Source organism: Sus scrofa, chromosome 1 (assembly GCF_000003025.6).
Source record: "Sus scrofa isolate TJ Tabasco breed Duroc chromosome 1, Sscrofa11.1, whole genome shotgun sequence".
Classification (NCBI taxonomy): Eukaryota; Metazoa; Chordata; class Mammalia; order Artiodactyla; family Suidae; genus Sus; species Sus scrofa.
Window position 1 is genome coordinate 50,600,564 of NC_010443.5, and position 23,520 is coordinate 50,624,083.

The 23,520-nt window shown below is 36.8% G+C and overlaps 1 protein-coding gene across 11 annotated transcripts in view; it reads left to right on the forward strand.

Moving 5' to 3' along the window:
• The window catches only part of FAM135A (family with sequence similarity 135 member A), a 136,477-nt gene that overhangs the window by 20,855 nt on the left and 92,102 nt on the right, over positions 1 to 23,520 (forward strand). For all 11 annotated transcript variants that reach the window (XM_005659250.3, XM_013992626.2, XM_003121274.5 and 8 more), the window contains exon 5: positions 16,330 to 16,409. In XM_005659250.3, coding sequence (XP_005659307.1) covers positions 16,330 to 16,409 — 80 coding nt within the window. The remainder of the gene's footprint in view (positions 1 to 16,329; positions 16,410 to 23,520) is intronic.

Here is a 23,520-nt window from a genome sequence, read left to right on the forward strand (position 1 = left end):
CATGTTGCTGCAAATGGCATTATGTCATTCTTTTTTATGGCTGAGTAGTATTCCATTGTGTATATATACCACGTCTTCCGAATCCAATCATCTGTTGATGGACATTTGGGTTGTTTCCATGTCCTGGCTATTGTGAATAGTGCTGCAATGAACATGCGGGTGCATGTGTCTCTTTTAAGTAGAGTTTTGTCCGGATAGATGCCCAAGAGTGGGATTGCGGGGTCATATGGAAGTTCTGTGTATAGATTTCTAAGGTATCTCCATTTAATTTTCTTTTATTCCAGTCTAGTTTCCATATCCATTGAGGACATTTGAAGAATTTTACTATTTTACGAATCTTCAGTAATCTAATAATTAGAAGTTCATTTCTTTTAGATACATTGCTTGGCATTTATTTATAAGAATATTTCTAAGGATATAATTTATTCTTTTTTCCTATTGATTTATCAGTTCCTACCTTTTAAATCTTTTCTTTGTGTTTCTTTTTTCTTTTTTTTTTTTTTTTGGTCTTTGTCTTAGGGCCACACCTGTGGCATATGGAGGTTCCCAGGTTAGAGGTCAAATCGGAGCCGTACCTGATGGCCTACACCACAGCCACAGCAATGCCAGATCCAAGCCGTATCTGTGACCTACACCACAGCTCACAGCAATGCTGGATCCTTAACCCACTGAAAAAGGCCAGGGATCAAACCCATGTCCTCATGGATACTAGTCAGATTCTTTTCTGCTGAGCCACGACAGGAACTCCTCTTATTTTTTTTTTAATTGAAGTGTAGTGATTTACAATGTTTTTATATGCTTCTTATTGAATCCTTACTATCTTTGCATAAGTCAGTTAACATGGAGTGTTATGTTACGTAACTGTCAGCTTTGATAGATAAACTGATAAATAAATTTACCTAAATTTATATTTAAGTGTTAGGAAATAAAAAACATCTTTTCCAGAGTTCCCACTGTGGCACAGTGGGCTAAGAATTGGACTGCAGTGGATCAGGTTACTGTGGAGGCACCCGTTCCACCCCAGCCGGTTAAACCCAGCAGTGGGTTAAACAGATCCAGCATTGCCATAGCTATGGCTTAGGCATTGGCTGCAGTTCGGATTCAGTCTGTGGCCAGGGAAACTTCCATATGCTGTGATGAGGTCATAAAATTAAAAAATCTTTTCCAATTTATTTTCTGATATATGAAATGACTGTTTAGGAGACTGAAATGAGAAACTTAAATATTTAAGTATTGAAATACAGGCATACCAGTTCAGCTCCAGACCACTGCAGTAAAGCAAGTATTGTCACAATAGTGTCACATGACATTTTTGGTTGCCCAGTGCATATAAAAGTTAAGTTTACACTGTACTGTAGTGTGTTAAATGTGCATACCTTAAAAATACTTTAATGCTAGAAAATGCTAACTACTGTATCAGCCATGTGAGTGAGTCACAGTCTTTTTGCAAGAGTAACATCAAAGATCACACACCACGAGGTGACCATAGCAAATGTAATAACAATTGAAGTGTTTGAAATATTTTGAAAATTACCAAAATGTGACACAGAAAATGAGCAAGTGCTATTGGGAAAATGGCGCCAAAAGACTCGCTCCACTCAGCATTGCCATAGACCTTCAATTTGTAAAAAACACATTATCTTCAAGGTGCAGTAAAGTCTAATAAAACAAGGTCTGCTTGTAGTCCGCTGCAATATTATACTTTGATGTTTTAAAAATAACATCAGTACGCGTCTTACTGAATAGCACTGGAGTCACTGCTCAGCAAGAATTAAATGGAAGCAGAGTATAAGGAAGCAGTTCTTGTACATGTTTGGTGATGGTCCTTGTCCTGTTTGCCCACAAGGTTTAGTGTTTAATTTTGCCACTGTTGTTGTAACATGGTGCACAACCAATTAGAAGAGCCTAAGCTTTAGGCGGACACAGAAGAGAGAGAACATGGGAGTTCCCGTCGTGGCCCAGCAGTTAACCAACCGAACTAGTATCTATGAGGAGGCGGGTTTGATCCCCGGCCTCTCTCACTGGGTTAAGGATCTGGCGTTGCCGTGAACTGTGGTGTAGGGTGCAGATAGAGCTTGGATCCTGCGTTGCTGTGGTGGTGGTGTAGGCCTACGGCTATAGCTGTGATTCGACCCCTAGCCTGGGAACCTCCATATGCCACACGTGTGGCCCTAAAAAGACAAAAAAAAAAAAAAAAAAAGGGAAAGAAAGAAAAAGAAAAAAGAGAACCTGTTATTTTGGGAATGTTTGTTTTCACTATAATTACATTGTTTTTCCTTAATGGTAAACAAAAAAACCCAGGTACTAACAGTCTAACGATCTAGAGAAAAACTAGATTTATTTTTATTTTAGCCTAGTCTTTTTTTTTTTTTTTACCCTAGTGGATTTGTAAACTATGAAAACAAAATTGAAACTCTAAGCATTGATGAGAAATTTGATGATATTAAATAGTGTGTGGATGTCTTATAAATGAACACTATAAGGACTCAGTATAACTTAATTTGTTTGTTGTACTAGAAGTACATGATTACAAGACAGTGGACTTCCCAAATGACTCTTCAAAATTCATTTGTCAAAAGGGCTCCAAAGAGGGAGGAAATATTGCCTTTCAAATGTATAGGCAAAAAAAAAAATGGTTTTTAAACTCCTGTTCTCAACAGTATAAAGGATAAGACAGTGGGATTCAAAGGAAGCTGTGGCAATTTCAGTTAGGTATGAAGCCAGAGGGGAAATCTACTCTCCTTGGGACCATTGCAAAATTATTAGAACATTGCTTTCTGGAATTCTTTAGGATATTGCTTTTCAAAGTATTCATCTGCATATAGTTTGTTAATAATTCAAGGAGAGGGGAAGCACTTTTGCTAGAATGTAAATTAATGCACTGCTGTCTTCAGCAAGAAAGTCTTGCTATGAAAAAAGCTAGCTAAAATAGTGTGGTCTGAGATAGAGTTGACTTACTCTGTTTCACTGGAGATTGATAACATGTTACAGAGATGCACTTACGTATGTACCACATTTTAGGGAACACAGCTTTGGAATATAAGTGAATGGCTTTTAGAATGGAGTTGAGTTTATTTTAGAAGGAAGCAGATGAGCTAGGTTAGGTATTTTCAAATATTTAGAAAGTATGGGAACTTTGACAAAGTGTGGTATTTTAACATTCTTTTGTAAAGCAAGTGAAATGTTATCACAGTTTGATTTGTTTCCAGGTGTGTTAGGGACAGTCAGTAATCAATCATACTGCTGATAATAAAACAAGTAATAAGGGAAATGTCCTGGCATGGAAGTTGAAACAATGACGATACTAATACTTTGTTATTTTTAATTTTCTTTTGTATGTGGTTTACCTTAAAACAGTTTAATTACATGCCTGTAGCTACAACTACTTTTCCTACTGTTGTTCTAGCACCATTCCCTTGTTATAAGGTATACTACTGCAAAGTAAATAATGTGTTGTGATTTGGAACTAAAGAAGAGCAAGGATATGGACTTAGACATTGTTTCCGTAAAATTTAGTAATATCACAAAACCCTAGAGTTGAAATCCTCTTAGGAAAAGCCTATAGAGCCCTAGAAGTCAGCTTCCATACAACAGTTTTTAAAAGTTCTGAACAAAATAATCTTAAATCCCTTTTGTTTATGATTTGAGGTTGTTAAATTAATAGGAATTTTATAGTTTGATTTAAAAATGACTGTCAGCCAAAAGAGTCAGAATATTTCATGATAAATTTTTGGATTATTAGTATTGATGGAAAACAATGATCTCTTGTCCATAATGTCAAGTATATGTTATATAAAGTTCACAAATTGTATAAGCTGAGCTGATCAGCACTCATAAGAAACTATGTCAGATTTTCTTTAAGGACTTCAAAAACTATCTAAAATTGTCTATATTTCAGTAAGGTGTAAGAACTGAGAATACTGTCTAATAATCTCATCAGTTGTTCAGCTTTAAATGACTCAGCCACTCTGCATTCTGAAGTTAGTTTTTTTCATAGCAGTTTACATCAATTATTAGACTATAAAGATTTCTCTCATTTTTGTGCTCTACCTCATTTTTTAAAGTCGATGCCATGGTGTAGGTCTGCTGTTGGTTGCCTGTGTGACAAAGGTCTGCATCCCCAAGGATCTAATGTCCTCTAATGATAGAACATAACAGTCAGTGCCAGAGCTGATAGTATTTGGGTATCCCAGCAATTAGCCAGTACAGTCTTTCACCACACCTGTGTTTCACCACACCAGGGTCATATGATAGTTCTCTATTTAGTATGAATAAATAGAAGAAATTGAATTGGGAACTGTGGAAAAAAATCTATAGAAAACAAAAATATTTAACATTAATGTTTTCAATTAAGTAGAAGAAAATCTTTCCATTAAAGGACAGTTGTTATTATGAGAAATGTCTACTCGAAAATCAAAGCATAAATGACATGATTTAAATGCAGTGCAAACACCAATGGGAAAAGAAATATGGAGCTTAGGAATTTGTATACTCATTAACAAAGTATACAGTAATGTGTTTCCATATCAATGCACATATGTAAGTTATGGAGCAGTTTGCGTAAGGATACATTTACTTATGGGTCAAATGTTACTTAACCCAGGGACTAACATAGATTGTACAAGAGTTCCACCTATAAATAAAATGTTCTCAAAGTTCCACCTATAAATAAGATGTTCTCAAAGAGATAACCAGTAAATTCAGCTAGATAATAAACAGTAGGAATAGATCTTTCCTGATGTTTTTTATTTTTACCTTTTAAAAAAATTTTTATTGTAGTTGATTTGTTGTATTCTCTCAATTTCTGCTGTACAGCAAAGTGACCCAGTCATATATGTATATACACACACACATTCTTTTTCTCACATTATCCTTCATCATGTTCTATCACAAGTGACTAGATAATAGTTCCCTGTGTTACACAGCAGGACCTCATTGCTTATCCATTCCAAATGCAATAGGCTGCATCTACTAACCTTAGACTCACAGCCCATTCCATTCCCTGTCCCTCCCCCTTGGCAACCACAAGTCTGTTCTCCATGCCCATGAGTTTGCTTGTTTGTTTGTTTGTTTGTTTTTTTCTGTAGATAGGTTCATTTGTGCCATATATTAGCTTCCATATATAAGTGGTACCATATGGTATTTGTCTTTCTCTTTCTGACTTACTTCACTTAGTATGAGGGTCTCTAGCTCCATCCATGTTGCTGCAAATGACCTTATTTTGTTCTTTTTTATGGCTGAGTGATATTCCATTGTGTACATGTACCACATCTTAATCCATTCATCTGTTGTTGGACATTTGGGTTGTTTCCATGTCTTGGCTATTGTGAATGCTGCTGCAGTGAACATAGGGGTGCAGTGAAAGTTTTGTCTGGATTTTTGCCCAAGAGTGGGATTACAGGGTCATATGATAGTTCTCTATTTAGTTTTCTGAGGTACCTCTATACTGTTTTCCATTGTGGTTGTACCAGTTTACGTTCCAAAAAACAGTGAAGGAGGGTACCTGATCTTTTCTGATCTTAATAAAGACTTTTGAAAAACAGCAGATAAGCTCATTTTTTTCTTGACAGCATTAAAGAATGGATTTTTAAAAGTTAATGTATTGGGGTGAAAAGTTTATATTTCAAAAATTAAAGAACTCTGTAAACACTCAGTTTTAAAAGATTTTACCTAAAAGGAAATAAGAATCTGCTCTCAAACTTTTTTCTTAAAATTGCTTATGATCCTGTAGTAATACAATAGCGTCTTCATAGCTTTTCAGGAAAGGTATGGTGACTCAAGTATTCTGTCTTTTGTAACAGTAGGGAGAGGAGTTCCCATTGTGGCACAGCAGAAACAAATCCGACTAGTAACAGTGAGATTGTGGGTTTGATCCCTGGCCTCACTCAGTGGGTTGGCGATCTGGCATTGCCATGAGCTGTGGTGTAGGTCGCAGACATGGCTTGGATCCCAAGTTGCTTTGGATGTCCTAGGCCAGCAGCTGTAGCTCCTATTCAACCCCTACCCTGGGAATTTCCATGTACTGAGGGTATGGCCCTAAAAAAACCGAAACAACAACAACAACAAAACAGTAGGGAGAAATTCTAAGGAAATACAGAGTCTCAGAAAATATACTCTTTTTTTTTTTAACTTTATTTATTTATTTATTTATTTTTTGTCTTTTTGCTATTTCTTTGGGGCCGCTCCCACGGCATATGGAGGTTCCCAGGCTAGGGGTCTAATCGGAGCTGTAGCCTTTGGCCTACGCCAGGGCCACAGCAACGCAGGATCCGAGCCACGTCTGCAACCTACACCACAGCTCACGGCAATGCCGCATCGTTAACCCACTGAGCAAGGGCAGGGACCGAACCTGCAACCTCATGGTTCCTAGTCGGATTCGTTAACCACTGCGCCACGACGGGAACTCCCAGAAAATATACTCTTTACTTACTCTTTTTGAATAAATTACTTGTGATCTTGAATAACATGAAAGGGAGTAGAAATTTTAAACTCTAAGGACATTGTAATAGAAGACTGGCCTTGAAACATTAAAATGATAGAAATTGGGAGTTTCTTGGTGGTTCAGTGGGTTACAGATCTGACTTTGTCACTTCTGTGGCTCTGTTTACTTCTGTGATGTGGGTTCTGTCCTTGGTCCAGGAACTTCCTCATGCCTCGGGCACAGCCAAAAAAATATAGGAATAATTCAAAATAAGAAGTATATTTTCAAATTGAATCTTAGAGTCTTTTAAAACTATATCCATTTTGAACAGATTAGTGAGTTTATTTCTGCAGATATATTAATACAATTGAAAAGGAGAATGATGGTTGGGGAAGTAATTGTTACATTCTGCATCTTATATAAATGAAAAGCAAAAATTTTAAAGTCTTTCTCTAAAACCTGTACCTGTGTACTAATGTTTTTGAAAAATTTATTTACTTTCTAATGGAATTAGATATTATATGTGGTTATCACTAAAAGGAAAAAAAACCATAATTCTCGTACGGAAGTTGGCACAACATTGTAAATCAACTATACTGCAATAAAATTTTTTAAATGCATTAACAACCTAAAAATAAATCATAATTCTCAAAAAAAAAAATCAAGTCAACCAGTCAACATAGCAAATGAAAGAATGGAAAAGTTAGCAACATCAAAAACAAAAAATACAGAAAAGGATAACAAGCATTTAAAATTAATGCTTTAAGGTTTATGGTCACATTTAAAATTATTGTGATCATAAAACTTAAAAAGTAGTTTTAAGTTTTCCTGTTTAAGGAAAGACTTTTGAATTTTTAAATCTAATAATTTTCTACTTACTATATACTTTCCATATTTTGAGAACAGACAACCACAATTAAAAATTCTTTTTTGGTAAATTGAAGCTTTTATCAGTACAAAAAGACGCTCTTTATATCCTAATAATGCTTTTTACTTTAAACTCTGTTTTGTCTAATGTTAATATTGTAACATCAACTTTCTTTTGGTTAACATTTGCAAAATGCATCTTTTATCATTCTTTTATTTGCGGCTTTTCCCTTTTCTTGTATTTTAAATTCGTCTGCTGTAAACACCATACAGTGGGATTTTATCTTTTTCATTCTCTAGAGCAGTCTTTATCCATTTACATTTAATGTGAATACTGATATGTTTGTGTTTACATCCATTATTTTATATTTTATGCTTTCTATGTACCCTCTTCTTTTTTTCTCCCCTGCATTTCTCTCTCTCTTTTTTTCTTGTTCTTATTTCTATCAAGATCTTCAGGTTTATTCTTTAAGAGGATTTTCCTTTTCTCATGTCTGTGGGAAATACCAATTTAGGCCACTTTTTTTGTTTCCTTAATGAAATGTTTAAAACATATGAAAATATAGTAAACACACATATACCTATCATTTAGCCAACAGTTATCACAGGTTTTTCTTCCCTTTTTGCCTATTACCCACCCAATCTTTTTTTAGTATGTGTAATACAGGAAGAATTTTTTTTAAATAAATGAATATCGAATAAAGAATATTGCAGTACACTAGTTTATAGAAAGTTTTGGTTTTCCAAAGCATGTAAAAGTTATGTCTATATCTATATTGTTATCTAAAAAATTAAATGTGCAATAGCATTGTGCCTAATAAAAAGTATATACATTGATTTAAAAATACTTTGTTGCTAAAAAAATGCTGACCATCATGTGAGTCTTCAGTGAGTTGTAGTCTTTTGGCTGGTGGGGAGTTTTGCCTTGGTGTTGATGGCTGCTGACTGATCAAGATAATGATCACTAAAGGTTGGAGTAGTGATATGACAAAATAACACAAAAAAGTTTGCCACTTTGACTCTTCCTTTCATGAAACCATTTCTCTGTAGCATGCAGTGCCATTTGATAGCATTTTACCTGCAGTAGTAAAATTGGAGTTAATCCTCTCAAAACCTGCCCCTGCTTTATTAACTAAGTTTAATATTATAAATCCTTTGTTGTCATTTCAACTTTCTTGACAGCCTCTTCACCAAGAATAGATTCCATCTCAGGAAACCACAGTCTTTACTTATCTATCCATAAGAAGCAACTCCTCATCTAGTTACAGTTTTATTATGAGGCTGCAGCAATTTAGTAACATCTTCAGGCTCCACTTCTAGTTCCAATTTTGCTACTTTTACCACATCTGCAGTTACCTCCTCTGCTGAAATCTCCAGCCCCTCAAAGTAATCCATGAGGGTTGGAATCAACTTCTTCTGAACCCATTTTTTAAGTGTTGATATTTGGACCTCTTTAGGAATCACAACTGTTCTTAGTGGCATCTGGAATGTTGATTTTCCAGAAGGTTTTCAATTGACTCTGTACAGATCCACTTGGGAAATCACCATCTCTGGAAGCTATAGCCTTTTGAAATGTCTTTCTTAAATAATGAGACTTAAATGACTTCTTGATCCAAGGGCTGCAGAATGGATGTTGTGTTAGCAGGCATTAAAACAACATGAATTTTATTGTCCATCTTCATCAGGACTCTGGGGGGATCAGGTGCACTGTCAATGAGCAGTAATATTTTGAAAGAAATCTTTTTTTCTGACCAGTAGGTATCAGCAGTGGGCTTAAAATATTCAGTAAACTATGTTATAAACAAATTCACTGTTATTCAGTGTTTGTTCCATTTATAGAGCACAGGCAGAGTAGTTTAGCATAATTCTTAAGGGCCCTAGGATTTTTAGAATGGTAGATAAGCATTAGCTTCAACATCGTCACCAAGTCACCAGCTGCATTAACTCCTAGTAAGAGTCAGCTTGTCCTTTGAAGTTTTGAAGCCTCACTAGCTTGAAAGTCCTAGGTGGCATCTTCTGATAGAAGACAGTTTCATCTACATTGAATTATCTCAGCTAAATCTTCGGGATAACATGCTGCAGCTTCTACATAAGCACTTGCTTTTTCACCTTGCACTTTTACGTTACGGAGTCAGCTTCTTTCCTTAAACTTCAGGAATTAACCTCTGCTAGCTTTAAGCGTTTCTTCTGTAGCTTCTTCACCTCTTTCAACTTTAAGAGGATTGAAGAGAGTTAAGACTTGGCTGTGGATTCGACTTTGGCATAAGGGAGTGGTATAGTTGGTTTGATCTCTGCAGACCACTGAAACTTTCTTTGTATTAGCAGTAGACTGTTTTACTTTCTTATCATTCTGTGTTCACTTTTAATTTCCTTTAAGGCTTTTCCTTTGCTTTCACAACTTGGCTGTTTGCTATTAGAGGCCTAAATTTCTGCCTATCAGCTTTCAATGTGCCTTCTTAATCATTTCTCGCTTTTGAATCAAAGTGAAGAACAACCAGCCCTTCCCTTCTCTTGAACACTTGAACTCTTAGAGGCCATTGTAGGGTTATCAATTGGGCTAATTTCAGTATTATTTGTCTCAGGGAATAGGGGGTCCTGAGGAGAGGGAGAGAGATGGGGGAGCAGTTGGTTGGGGGATCAGTTTAGAAGACAATGTTTGTGTGGTTCGTGGTGCCACCAAACAGTTACGAGAGTAGCGTCAATGTTCTCTGATAACAGATCACCATAACAAATATAATAATGATGAAAAAGTTCGAAATATTGTGAGAATTGCCAAAATATGACACTGAAACACGAGGTGAGCAAATGCTTCTTTGAGAAAATGGCACCAATAGACTTGATTGACATAGGGTTGCTACAGACCTTCAATTTGTAAATAAATAAATCTGTAAATAAAGAGCAGTAAAACAAATTATGCCTGTACAAATATGAATTGATGGATTTTTTATATATTTAATGATATTGTATCATTACTCTTTGTCTTTTTGCCTTTTCTAGGGCCACTCCCGCGGTACATGGAGATTCCCAGGCTAGGAGTCCAATCAGAGCTGTAGCCGCCAGCCTACGCCAGAGCCACAGCAACGCAGGATCCGAGCCGCGTCTGCAATCTACACTACAGTTCACGGCAACACTGGATCTTTAACCCACTGAGCAAGGCCAGGGATCGAACCCACAACCTCATGGTTTCTAGTTGGATTTGTTAACCACTGAGCCACAAAGGGAACTCCCTGCCCATTTTTTGATAGGGTTGCTTTTTTGTTGTTGAGTTGTGTGAGCTGTTTGTATGTTTTGGAGATCAAGTCCTTGTTGGTTGTGTCCTTTGCAACTATTTGCTCCCATCCCATAGGTTGTCTTTCCTTCCCTCCTTCCTTCCTTTGGTTTCCTTTGCTGTGCAAAAGCTTATAAGTTTGATTAGGACCCATTGGTGTATTTTTGTTTTTATTTCTATTGCCTTGGGAAACTGACCTAAGAAAACATCTGTATAATTTATGTCAGAATGTTTTGCCTATGTTCTTTTCTAGGAGTTTTATGATGTCTTGTCTTATGTTTCAGTCTTTAAGCCATTTTGAGTTTATTTTTGTGAATGGTGTGAGGGTGTGTTCTGGTTTCATTGATTTACATTCAGCTGTCCAGTTTTCCCAGTACCACTTGCTGAAGAGACTGTCTTTTTCCCACATTGTATTCTTTCCTCTTTTGTGGATTAATTGATCATAGGTTTCTGGGGTTTATTTCTGTGCTCTCTTTTCTTTTCCATTGATCTGTATGTCTGTTTTTGTGCCATTACCACACTGTTTTGATTACCATAGCTTTGTAATATTGTCTGAAGTCTGGAAGACTTATGCCAACTGGTTTGTTTTTTTGTCCATGGGATTGCTTTGGCAATTCTGGGTCTTTTATGGTTACATATACATTTTTGGATCATTTGTTCAAGTTCTGTGAAAAATGTCATGGGTAATTTGATAGGGATCACATTAAATATATAGATTTCTTTGGGTAGTATGGTCATTTTAATGATAGTAATTCTTCCATTCCAGGAGCATGGGATAGTTTTCTGTTTCTTTGAATCCTCTTTAATTTCCTTGATTAATGTTTTATAGTTCTCTGCACATAAGTCTTTCACTGCTTGATCAGTTTTATTCCTAGATATTTAATTTTTTGGGGTGCTATTTTAAAAGGTATTGTTCTTCATGTTCTTTTTGTAATATTTCATTGTTAGTATACAGAAATGCAACCAATTTCTGAATGTTAATCTCGTATCCTACTTGCTGAATTTGTTGATCAGTTCAAGTAGTTTTTTTATGGAGTCTTTAGGGTATTCTCTATGTAGTAGCATGTCGTCTGTATGATGTGTGACAGTTTTACCTCTTCTTTTCTAATTTGGATACCTTTTATTTCTTTTGTTTGTCTGATTGCTGTGGCTAGGACTTACAATAATATGTTGAATAAAAGTGGTGAGAGTGGGTATCTCATTTCAGATTTTAGTGGGACAGCTTTCTGCTTTTCTCTGTTGAGATTGTATTGGCTGTGGGTTTGTCATAAATGGCTTTTATTGTGTTGAGGTATATTCCCTCTATACCCACTTTGGTAAGAGTTTTTATCATGAACCAACGTTGGATTTTGTCAAATGCTTTTTCTGCATCTGTTGAGATGATCATGTGGTTTTTGACTTTTATTAATGTTGTGTATTACAGTGATTGATATGCATATATCGAACCATCTTTTGCTCTAAGGTGGCAGGTTTGCTCTTGTAAGCAGCATAGTATAGGTCTTGTTTTTTCATCCAGTTGGCCATTCTGTATCTTTTGATTTGAGCATTCAGTCTATTGACATGTAATTATTGATACATATATATTTAATTGCCATTTTAAACCTTGTTTTTCAGTTGATTCTGTTTCTCCTTTGTTCTTTTTCTTTTTTTCATTGGGTGATTTTATTTTATGCTTGTGTCCCTTTTTTTGGTTTTTGTGAAGGTACTGTTTGATTTTGATTTGTGGTTGCCCTGTTTTTCACATATGTTAATCCTTTTCTATATCTGCTTGCTTTAGACTGATAGTCCCATAGGCTCAAATACATTTTAAAAAAAGAGTTTAGATTTCCTTACTCTTCTTCCCCACATTTTATGATTTTGATTTTTTTTTGTTTACATCTTCCTGTTTATCCTTTTGCTGTTTCTTATGCTTATCATTGCTTTCACAAATAAGTTTTCTGCTTCTTTTTAACCTGTATACTGGCTTCTTTAAGTGATTCCTTTCCAATTGTGATTTCCTCCATCATGTATCTTCTTAGTTCTTTCCTACTTAGAGGAGAACTTTCAATATTTCTTTTAGAATGGGCTTAGCATTGCTGTATTCTTTTAGTTTTTGTTTGAGAAATTCTTTGTTTCTCCTTATATTTTAGACGATAATCTTGCTAGGTAAGTATTCTTGGCTGTACATTTTTCCCTTTTAGAATTTTGAATATAGCTCACTACTCTCTTCTGATGTGTAGTGTTTCTGTAGAGAAATCAGCTGATAGCCTTATGTGGGTTCCCCTTATAATTAACTCTTTTTCTCTTGCTGCCTTTAGAATCCTCTCCTTATCTTTAACATTATTGTAATGTATCTTGGTATAGGTCTGTTTGGGTTCAACTTATTTGGGGCCCTTTATGCTTTCTTTATCTGGATATCTGTTTCCTTCTTTAGATTTGAAAAGGTTTTAGCCATAATTTCTGCAAATACATTTTCAATCACCTTTTCTTTTTCTTTTCCTACTGGAATCTCTATTATGCAGATTGACCCATGTTATATTATCCTATATATTTCTTATATTACTTTCATGTTATTTCATTTGGTTTTCTTTTTGCTGTCCTGACTGGGTAATTCCCATTATCCTATCTTCCTAGTCAATTATTCGTTCCTTTGCATAATTTTTTAAATGATTTTTATTTTTTCCATTATAGCTGGTTTACAGTGTTCTGTCAATTTTCTACTGTACAGCAAAGTGACCCAGCCACACATACATATATACATTCTTTTTCTCAAATTATCCTCCATTATGCTCCATCATAAGGGACTAGATAGCGTTCCCAGTGCTGTACAGCAAGATCTCATTGCTTATCTATTCCAAAGGTAATAGTTTGCCTCTCTTAACCCCAGATTCTCAGTCCACCCCTCTCCCTCCCCCTCGGCAACCACAAGTCTGTTCTCCAAGTCCATGAGTTTCTTTTCTGTGAAAAGGTTTATTTGTGCTGTATATTAGATTCCTGAAATAAGTGATATCATATGGTATTTGTCTTTCTTTTTCTGACTTCACTTAGTATGAGAGGTTCTAGTTCCATCCATGTTGCTGCAGATGGCATTATTTTGTCCTTTTCCATGGCTTAGTAGTATTCCATTGTGTATATTCATTTTACTGTTCAATGCCTTTCTGCTTTTGTCTTTGCAAATGAATTTTTTAATTTTTCTTGGCTCATCTTTCTAGTTTCTTTCTTTCTTTCTTTTTTCTTTTTTTTTTTTTTTTGGACTCTTTGTCTTTTCTAGGGCTGCACCATGGCATATGGAGATTCCTAGGCTAGGCTAGGGGTCTAATCAGAGCTGTAGCTGCTGACCTATCCCACAGCCATAGCAACGTGAGATCCGAGCCACATTTGTGACCTACTCCACAGCTCATGGCAATACCGGATCCTTAACCCACTGAGCAAGGCCAGGGATCGAACCTGCAACCTCATGGTTCCCAGTCGAATTTGGTAACCACTGAGCAACGATGGGAACTCCTCTTTCTAGTTTATTTTTATTTTTATTTATTTATTTATTTTTTTGTCTTTTTGCCATTTCTTGGGCCGCTCTCGCGGCATATGGAGGTTCCCAGGCTAGGGGTCTAATCGGAGCTGTAGCTGCCAGCCTACGCCAGAGCCACAGCAACGCGGGATCCAAGCCGTGTCTGCGACCTACACCACAGCTCATGGCAATGCCAGATCCTTAACCCATCTAGTTTATTTTTAAAGTAATCTGTATTACTATTAATATATGTTCTTAATTCCTTCAGTATTTTCTATTTTTTTTTTTTTTTTTGTCTTTTTGTTATTTCTTGGGTCACTCCCGTGGCATATGGAGGTTCCCAGGCTAGGGGTCTAATCAGAGCTGTAGCCACCAGCCTACGCCAGAGCCACAGCAACGCATGGTCCGAGCTGCATCTGCAACCTACACCACAGCTCACGGCAATGTCGGATCCTTAACCCACTGAGCAAGCGCAGGGACTGAACCTGCAACCTCATGGTTCCTAGTCGGATTTCATTACCTCCTTTTTAAACTTTCATCTGTTAGAGTGCAAAGGTCTGTTTCATTAATTGCCCCTTCAGGGGGTTTCTCCTATTATTTTAACTGAGAATGGTTCCTGTGCTTCTTCATTTTGCTTGTATTTTTCTTATTCTGTGAGTTGATTGAAAATGATTATCTGCATAGTCTTTGAGTGCTGTTTATATGCAGGAACATCCTTGGGTAGCTTGTGAGGGCTTACTCTTCTTTTTTTTTTTTTTTTTTTTTTTTTTTTTTTGGTGTTAGGGCTGCTTTTGGTTTGGATTTTTGCTGTCTCTTCCTCAATATGTACAGGCCATTATCTCCTTGATAGGGTGTGTGCAGGTGCTTTGCATGCTTCCAGGGAGGTGGGAGCAATGGGCAGCATCTGTAGCTAGTCACTGGTTGCCAGGCCTTTGGCCATGGTGAGGACCTAAAGGGAGGTGAGAGCCCAGGGTATTTCTGGTTGCAGGGCCTTCAGTAGTGATGGTGACCCTCAAGGCCTAATCTGTAATCTCGATTTAGCTTTTAATAACCGTGTGTGTGGGTATGGGTGTAGATACATGTATATTGTATATTCCTTTCTATACACAAACCCGTATGTAATGATGTTAAAACACAAGCATATTTTATTTTAATGCTTTTACCTTGTAATTCTTTTTGTGTGTGTGCGTGTGTCTTTTTTTTTTTTTTTTTTTTTGTCTTTTTGTCTTTTTGCCATTTCTTGGGCCGCTCCCGCGACATATGGAGGTTCCCAGGCTAGGGGTCCAATCAGAGCTGTAGCCACCGGCCTACGCCACAGCCACAGCAATGGGGGATCCGAGCCATGTCTGTCTGTGACCTACTCCACTGCTCACAGCAACACCAGGTCCTTAACCCACTGAGCAAGGCCAGGGATTGAACCCGCAACCTCTCGGTTCCTAGTCAGATTCGTTAACCACTGAGCCATGATGGGAACTCCTTGAATTCTTTTTTATTTGAACTTTTATTATTAATGAGTGATACTCTTAAAAGTAGTTTTTGAAGGGAGTTACTGCCATGGCGCAATGGGTTAAGAATTCGACTGCAGCAGCTTGGGTTTGATCCCTGGCCTAGTGCAGTGGGTTAAGTGACCTGGCATTTTCACACCTGCGGTATATGTTGTATCTGTGGCTCAGGTTCAGTCCCTGGCTGAGGAACTTCCACATGCTTCTGGTGTGGCCATAAAATTTAAAAGAAAAAAATGTTGAAAAAATAATGTATGTATTTTTAATCTTATAGAATAAGCAAATAAAAGTCCATAAATAAGTAGCTTTCACCTTGAAAAAATTCTGAATTCTTTAAGCCAAATATATATCTTTATTTTGTCATTTATATTATGGAACCAATTTTTAGAAACCATTTATTATTAATTGTATTTTCTCAAAATTATGCTTAAGAATAATTTATATTATCTTTTAAAAGAAAAAAAATGAATAAATTAAGCAGTGAAACTCTTAGATGTCTTAATAACTCCTGTGATTGATATCTCTTATTTAAAGTGGGAAGTAGCATGTATATTTTTTATCTGTTTCTTTCATCTTTATACATGCCTACTTCCCTTTGAGTTTTATGCCATGTTAATATTTGATCTGTAGATCTGATACGTTGTTTTCCACCAGTAGTAAATACTAGAGGAGACTGATATAAGGAGAACACCTTTATTATTTTAACACATTTAAATATATAGAAGTTGGGGCATTGGGCATTTTTAAAACATTTTGAAGTAACTTCTTTTCTCTTTTGCTTTAGTTTTTACCAGATTCGTGCATCTATGAAAATTCCACCAAGAGTTCCCCACAGAGTAGAAGCTAGTTTGTTACATGCAGCAGGTAAGCCAAGGAATATTGTCAACTTTTTAAAATAAAATTTGAAGCAACATTATAATGACCAATAATGATTTTTCTTTTAATTACAAATATCAGATGCCAAATAACATCAATATCATACCTGTTATTCGAGGCCTCAGTAAAACAAGCTTGATTACAGGTTCCTTGTCTCCATCTTAGGTTCCTTAGGATGAGTGAGTAAAAGAATGTATGTGAAATTTCCATGAAAACAAACAAGTAGGGATGGTGTCAATTATATCATGTAATATGTAACTTAACAGTGATTATGAATACATAGTTTTACATATGATTGCAAAAGTGTTTTATTATAAACTTTTATAGTATGAATCTTGAGAATATCTTTCAACCACTATTTTTCCTTAACTATTTTAATTAGAAAAGAAAGGAGCAGAAAGTATTAAATAGATACATTATAGAAACTTTTATTTACTCATATTCTAAAGAGACACACTAGCATTAAAGTGTTTGAGCTAATACTAGTGGCTCTGACATAACCATTGGGCATTTTTTCAGCTTTTCTGAAACATTATAGTCTGTTTTATTTTTTTTTTTATTTTTTTATTTTTTTGTCTTTTGTCTTTTGTTGTTGTTGTTGTTGCTATTTCTTGGGCCGCTCCCGCGGCATATGGAGGTTCCCAGGCTAGGGGTCAAATCCGAGCTGCAGCCACCAGCCTACGCCAGAGCCACAGCAACGCGGGATCCGAGCCGCGTCTGCAACCTACACCACAGCTCACGGCAACGCCGGATCGTTAACCCACTGAGCCAGGGCAGGGACCGAACCCGCAACCTCATGGTTCCTAGTCGGATTTGTTAACCACTGCGCCACAACGGGAACTCCTATAGTCTGTTTTAGTTTATGCAGTTAGAAATTGAAATGGCTAATGAAACACACTAGAGTTATATATATTTCTAATATGAATTACTCGTTTTCAAAGCATTATAAAATAATAAAATACACCTAATTTTAAAACTGTGTTGAACATAATTGTTGTTTTTTTTTTTTTTTTTGTCTTTCCTAGGGCTGCTCCTACAGCATATGGAGGTTCCCAGGCTAGGGGTCTAATCCAAGCTGTAGTCACTGGTCTACGCCAGAGCCGCAGCAGTGCAGAATCCGAACCACATCTGCAGCCTTACACCACAGCTCACGGCAATGCCAGATCCTCAACCCACTGAGCGAGGCCAGTGATCGAACCTGCAACTTCATGGTTCCTAGTCAGAGTTGTTAACCGCTGGGCCACGATGGGAACTCCCATAATTGTTCATTTTTGAAATTTAAAATTGTATTCAGAGAATTAGAAGTGTCTAGGATTAACTTTCTTAGCATACCGTGGATACTAAGATGCTAGTTCATGTTAAATTTTAATTAATTGTACCTAATGGAGAGTTTACTCTATCTTTCTGAAGACTGTCAAAATGCTCAGGGAGACCTTCGGCTTATGACCAAAACCATGTACATTCTTTTATTTATTTATTTGTCTTTTGTCTTTTTAGGGCCGCACCCACGGCATATGGAGGTTCCAGGCTAGGGACCTAGTTGAAGCTGAAACCACCGGCCTACACCACAGCCACAGCAACTCAGGATCCAAGCCACATCTGTGACCTACACCACAACTCACGGCAATGCCAGATCCTTAACCCACTGAGCAAGGCCAGGGATCAAATCCGCGTCCTCATGGCTGCTAGTTGGGTTCGCTAACTGCTGAGCCACAACAGGAACTCCCTGTACATTCTTTTAAAAGGAAAAAATAAATTTTCTTCTTGGCCTGTTATACATGTTAAAGTATGTGTTTATTATCAGTAGGTCTTTTGTAAGTCTACTTTCTAGGAAATAAATTAACTGATGTTACATGATAGATTGGTATCTCTTTCTGAACTTCTTTCCTTAATGTAGTAGACTAAATGTCTTCCTCTATTGTATCTCCTAATGTTGCCACCTTTTTATTTACGTATTTTTTCAGCATTGTCAAGGAATAATGGGAAGATTATAATTGTCTATATTTAAAGTGTGCTATGTGATATGTCACGCAGATATAGTGTGAAGTAATTGCCGTGGTCAAGATAGCATGTCAGTCCTCCCACATAGTTTGTGTGTGTTTGTGGGTATAGGTAAGGCTTAGGATTTGTTTATAACAAATTTCAAGTATACAATACTTTATTACTAGCTATAGTCACCATGATGTGCATTCGATCCTCAGAACTTTTTTTTTTTTATTTTATTTTTTTGTCTTTTTTTTTGTGTGTGTGTGTGTTTGTTGTTGTTGTTGTTGCTATTTCTTGGGCCGCTCCCGCGGCATATGGAGGTTCCCAGGCTAGGGGTCAAATCCGAGCTGCAGCCACCAGCCTACGCCAGAGCCACAGCAACGCGGGATCCGAGCCGCGTCTGCAACCTACACCACAGCTCACGGCAACGCCGGATCGTTAACCCACTGAGCCAGGGCAGGGACCGAACCCACAACCTCATGGTTCCTAGTTGGATTCGTTAACCACTGCGCCACGACGGGAACTCCAGAACTTATTTTTATTATAACTAAAAGTTTGTACTCATTGACATACATTTCTTCCCCTTTCTCCCACAACCTCAGCCCCTGGCAACTGCTCTTCTTGTCTGTTTCTATGAAATTGTCGTTTTTGTTTGTTTTGTTTACACATATAAATGAAACCATCCAGTATATGTCTTTCTCTGTCTGACTTATTCCATGTAATATAAGGCCTTCCAGGTTCATCCATATCGCTGCAGAGGACAGGATTTCCATCTTTTTTGTGGCAGAGTAATATTCCTGTGTGTGTTTGTTTGTGTGTGTGTGTGTGTCTGTGTGTCTGTGCGCATGCACATACCACATTTTCTTTATCCATTCATCCATTGGGAGATGCTTGAGTTATTTCCATGTCTTGACTATTGTGAGTAAAGCTCCAATGAAAATGGGAGTGCAGGTTTTTCTTTTGAGATAACTGATTTCATTTCTTTCAAATATATATCCAGGATTGGGATTGCTGGATCATATGGAAGTTCTATTTTTAATTTTTTGAGGATCCTCCATATTGTTTCCATAGTGATTATATCAATTTATATTCCCAACAGTGCACGAGTGTTCCCTTTTCTCTACATGCTGGCCAACATACTGTTATCTTTGGACTTTTTGATAATAGTCTTTCTAACAGGTGTAAAGTGATATCTCTTGGTGCTTTTGATTTACATTTTCCTAATGATAAGTAATGTTGAGCACCATTTCTTGTTCTTGTTGGCCGTTTGTATGTCTTCTTTGGAAAAAAATGTCTCTTCCATTCCTCAGCCCATTTTTAAGTCAGATTGCTTATTTGTGTGGTTGTTTTTTTTTTTTTTTTTTTTGCTATTGAGTTGTATAATTCTTTAAATATTTTGGATATTAACCTCTATCAGATATATGACTTGCAAATAGTTTCTCCCATTTAGTAAGGTGTTTTTTCTTCTGTTGATGGTGTCCTCTGCTGTGCAGAAACCCTTTAGTTTGTAGTCCCACCTGTTTATTTTTGCTTTTGCTTTGATGTCAAATCCAAATAATTGTTGCCAAGACCAATGCCAAGGAACTTTTTCCCCTGTATTTTCTTCTGGGAGCTTTGTGTTTTCAGGTCTTAAATATAAATTTTATCCATTTTGGAAGTTCCCGTCATGGCTCAGTGGTAACGAACCTGACTACTATTCATGAGGACGTGGGTTCAATCCCTGGCCCTGCTTAGTGGGTTAAGGATCTGGCATTGCCCTGAGCTGTGGTGTAGGTTGCAGACACAGCTGAATCTGGCATTGCTGAGGCTGTAGTGTAGACTGACAGCTGTAGCCACAATTTGACCCCTAGCCCAGGAACCTCCATCTGCCTCATGGGTGCAGCCCTAAAAAGAAAAAGAAAAAAAAAAAATCTAATCCATTTTGAATTAATTTTTGTGAGTGATATAAAATAAGTTCCAGTCTCATTCTTTTGCTTATAGATATTATTGTTTTCCCAGGACCATTTATTGAAGACACTATCTTTTCTTCATTATGTATTCTTGGCACCTTGTCAGATATTAGTTGAGCATATGTGTGGACTTATTTCTGGGCTCTCCTTTTTGTTCCATGGATCTATGTGCCTGTTTTTATGCTGGCCCCATACCATTTTGATTGTGGTAGTCTTGCAATATGGTTTGAAATCAAGTAGTGTGATGCCTTTAGCTTTCTTCTCCTTCTTTTTTTTTTTTTTTTTTTTTTTTTTGCCTGTACCACTTGCAGCATGTGGAAGTTCCTGGGCCAGGGATTGAACTTGTCCCCAGCAGTGATAACACTGGATCCTTAACCTACTCATCAGGGAACTCTTGTTCTTTGGGTTTTTTGTTTTGTTTTGTTTTGTTTTTGTTTGTTTGTTTGTGGGGTTTTTTTTTGCTTTTTAGGACCACACCTGCAGCATATGGAATTTCCCAGGCTAGTGATTGAATCAGAGTTGCAGGTGCTGGGCAGAGTTGCAGGTGCTGGGCAATGCCAGATCTGAGCCACGTTCACGACCATTTTACTGCAGCTTGAGGCAACTCTGGATCCTTAACCTATTGAGCAGGGCCTGGGATCAAGCCCCATCCTCATGGCTATTAGTCAGATTCTTAACCTGCTGACCCAAAATGAGAACTCCAGAACACCTGTTCTTTTGTTCTTAAGATTGCTTTCACTATTCAGAAACTTTTGTGGTCTCATACAAATTTTAGAATATTTTTTTTCTGTTCCTATAAAAAATGCCATTGAAATTTTGATAGAGATTATACTGAATCTGCAGATCACTTGAGATGGTATGGACATTTTAACAATATTAATTCAGTCCAAGAACACAGGTTATCTTCCCATTTATTTGTGTCTTCTTCAGTTTCTTTCCTCAGTATCATAGTTTTAAGTGTGCAGTCTTTCATCTTCTGTTAAATGTATTTCTGAGGATTTTATTGTTTTGAATGATATTATAAATGGTATTTTTTCTTGATTTCTCTTTCAAGTAGTTCATTGTTAGTGTATAGAAATGCAGTTGACTTTTTTTGCAGCTGATTTTTGTACATTCATTTTTGTGTCCTGCAATTTTGCTAAATTCATTGATTAGTTCTAAGAGCTTTTTGGTCGAGATTTTAGGGTTTTCTTTGTATAAGATCAGGTCATCTGCACACAGAGATGATTTTATTTCTTCTTTCCTACTTGAATGCCTTTAATTTCCTTTTCTTGCCAATTGTTGTGGCTAGGACGTCTAGTACTATGTTGAACAGTAGTGGTGAGAGTGGGCATCCCTTTCTTGTTCCTGTCTTGAGAAGAATACTCAGCTTTTTACCTAGAATGATGTTGGCTGTGGGCTTGTCATAAATGGCCTTTATTATGTAGAGGTACCTTCCTTCTGTACTTAATTTATTAAGACTTTTATCATGGAAAGTATATTTAATTCTGTCAAATAACTTTTCTGCATCTGTTGAGATGATCGTATTTTTTTCTTTTACTCTTATCCTTCATTTTATCCTTCCTTTATCTTCATTTTGTTATTGTGGTATATCATGTTTTATTGATTTCCAAAGATGGTCAAACCATCTTTCCATCCCAGGGATAAATCTCACTTGATCACAATGTATGATCCTTTTAATGCATTCTTGAATTTGGTTTGCTAGTATTTTGTTGAGGATTTTTGTATCTATGTTCATCAGAGCTATTGACCTGTAATTTTCTTTTCTTATAGTATCTTGTCTGGCTTCTATGTCAGGGTAATACTGGGCTTGTAAAATAAATTTGAAAATGTTTCTTCTTAGTTTTTGGAAGAGTTTGAGGGTTGATATTAATTCTTCTTAAAATGTTTAGTAGAATTCACCTGTGAAGCTGTCTGTCCTGAACTATTATTTTTTGAGAGTTTTTTTTTTTTTTTTTTTTTTTTTTTTTTTTTTATTAAATTTTATTTTCCCACTGTACAGCAAGGGGGTCAGGTTATCCTTACATGTATACATTACAATTACAGTTTTTCCCCCACCATTTCTTCTGTTGCAACATGAGTATCTAGACATAGTTCTCAATGCTATTCAGCGGGATCTCCTTGTAAATCTATTCTACGTTGTGACTGATAAGCCCAAGCTCCCGATCCCTCCCACTCCCTCCCCCTCCCATCAGGCAACCACAAGTCTCTTCTCCAAGTCCATGATTGATTTTCTTTTCTGAGGAGATGTTCATTTGTGCTGGATATTAGATTCCAGTTATAAGTGATGTCATATGGTATTTGTCTTTGTCTTTCTGGCTCATTTCACTCAGTATGAGATTCTCTAGTTCCATCCATGTTGCTGCAAATGGCATGATGTCATCCTTTTTTATGGCTGAGTAGTATTCCATCGTGTATATATACCACATCTTCCGAATCCAATCCTCTGTCGATGGACATTTGGATTGTTTCCATGTCCTGGCTATTGTGAATAGTGCTGCAATGAACATGCGGGTGCATGTGTCTCTTTTAAGTAGAGCTTTGTCCGGATAGATGCCCAAGAGTGGGATTGCAGGGTCATATGGAAGTTCTATGTATAGATTTCTAAGGTATCTCCAAACTGTTCTCCATAGTGGCTGTACCAGTTTACATTCCCACCAACAGTGCAGGAGGGTTCCCTTTTCTCCACAGCCCCTCCAGCACTTGTTATTTGTGGATTTATTAATGATGGCCATTCTGACTGGTGTGAGGTGGTATCTCATGGTAGTTTTGATTTGCATTTCTCTTATAATCAGCGATGTTGAGCATTTTTTCATGTGTTTGTTGGCCATCTGTATATCTTCTTTGGAGAAATGTCTATTCAGGTCTTTTGCCCATTTTTCCATTGATTGATTGGTTTTTTTGCTGTTGAGTTGTATAAGTTGCTTGTATATTCTAGAGATTAAGCCCTTGTCAGTTGCATCATTTGAAACTATTTTCTCCCATTCTGTAAGTTGTCTTTTTGTTTTCTTTTGGGTTTCCTTTGCTGTGCAAAAGCTTTTCAGTTTGATGAGGTCCCATGGGTTTATTTTTGCTCTAGTTTCTATTGCTTTGGGAGACTGACCTGAGAAAATATTCATGATGTTGATGTCAGAGAGTGTTTTGCCTATGTTTTCTTCTAGGAG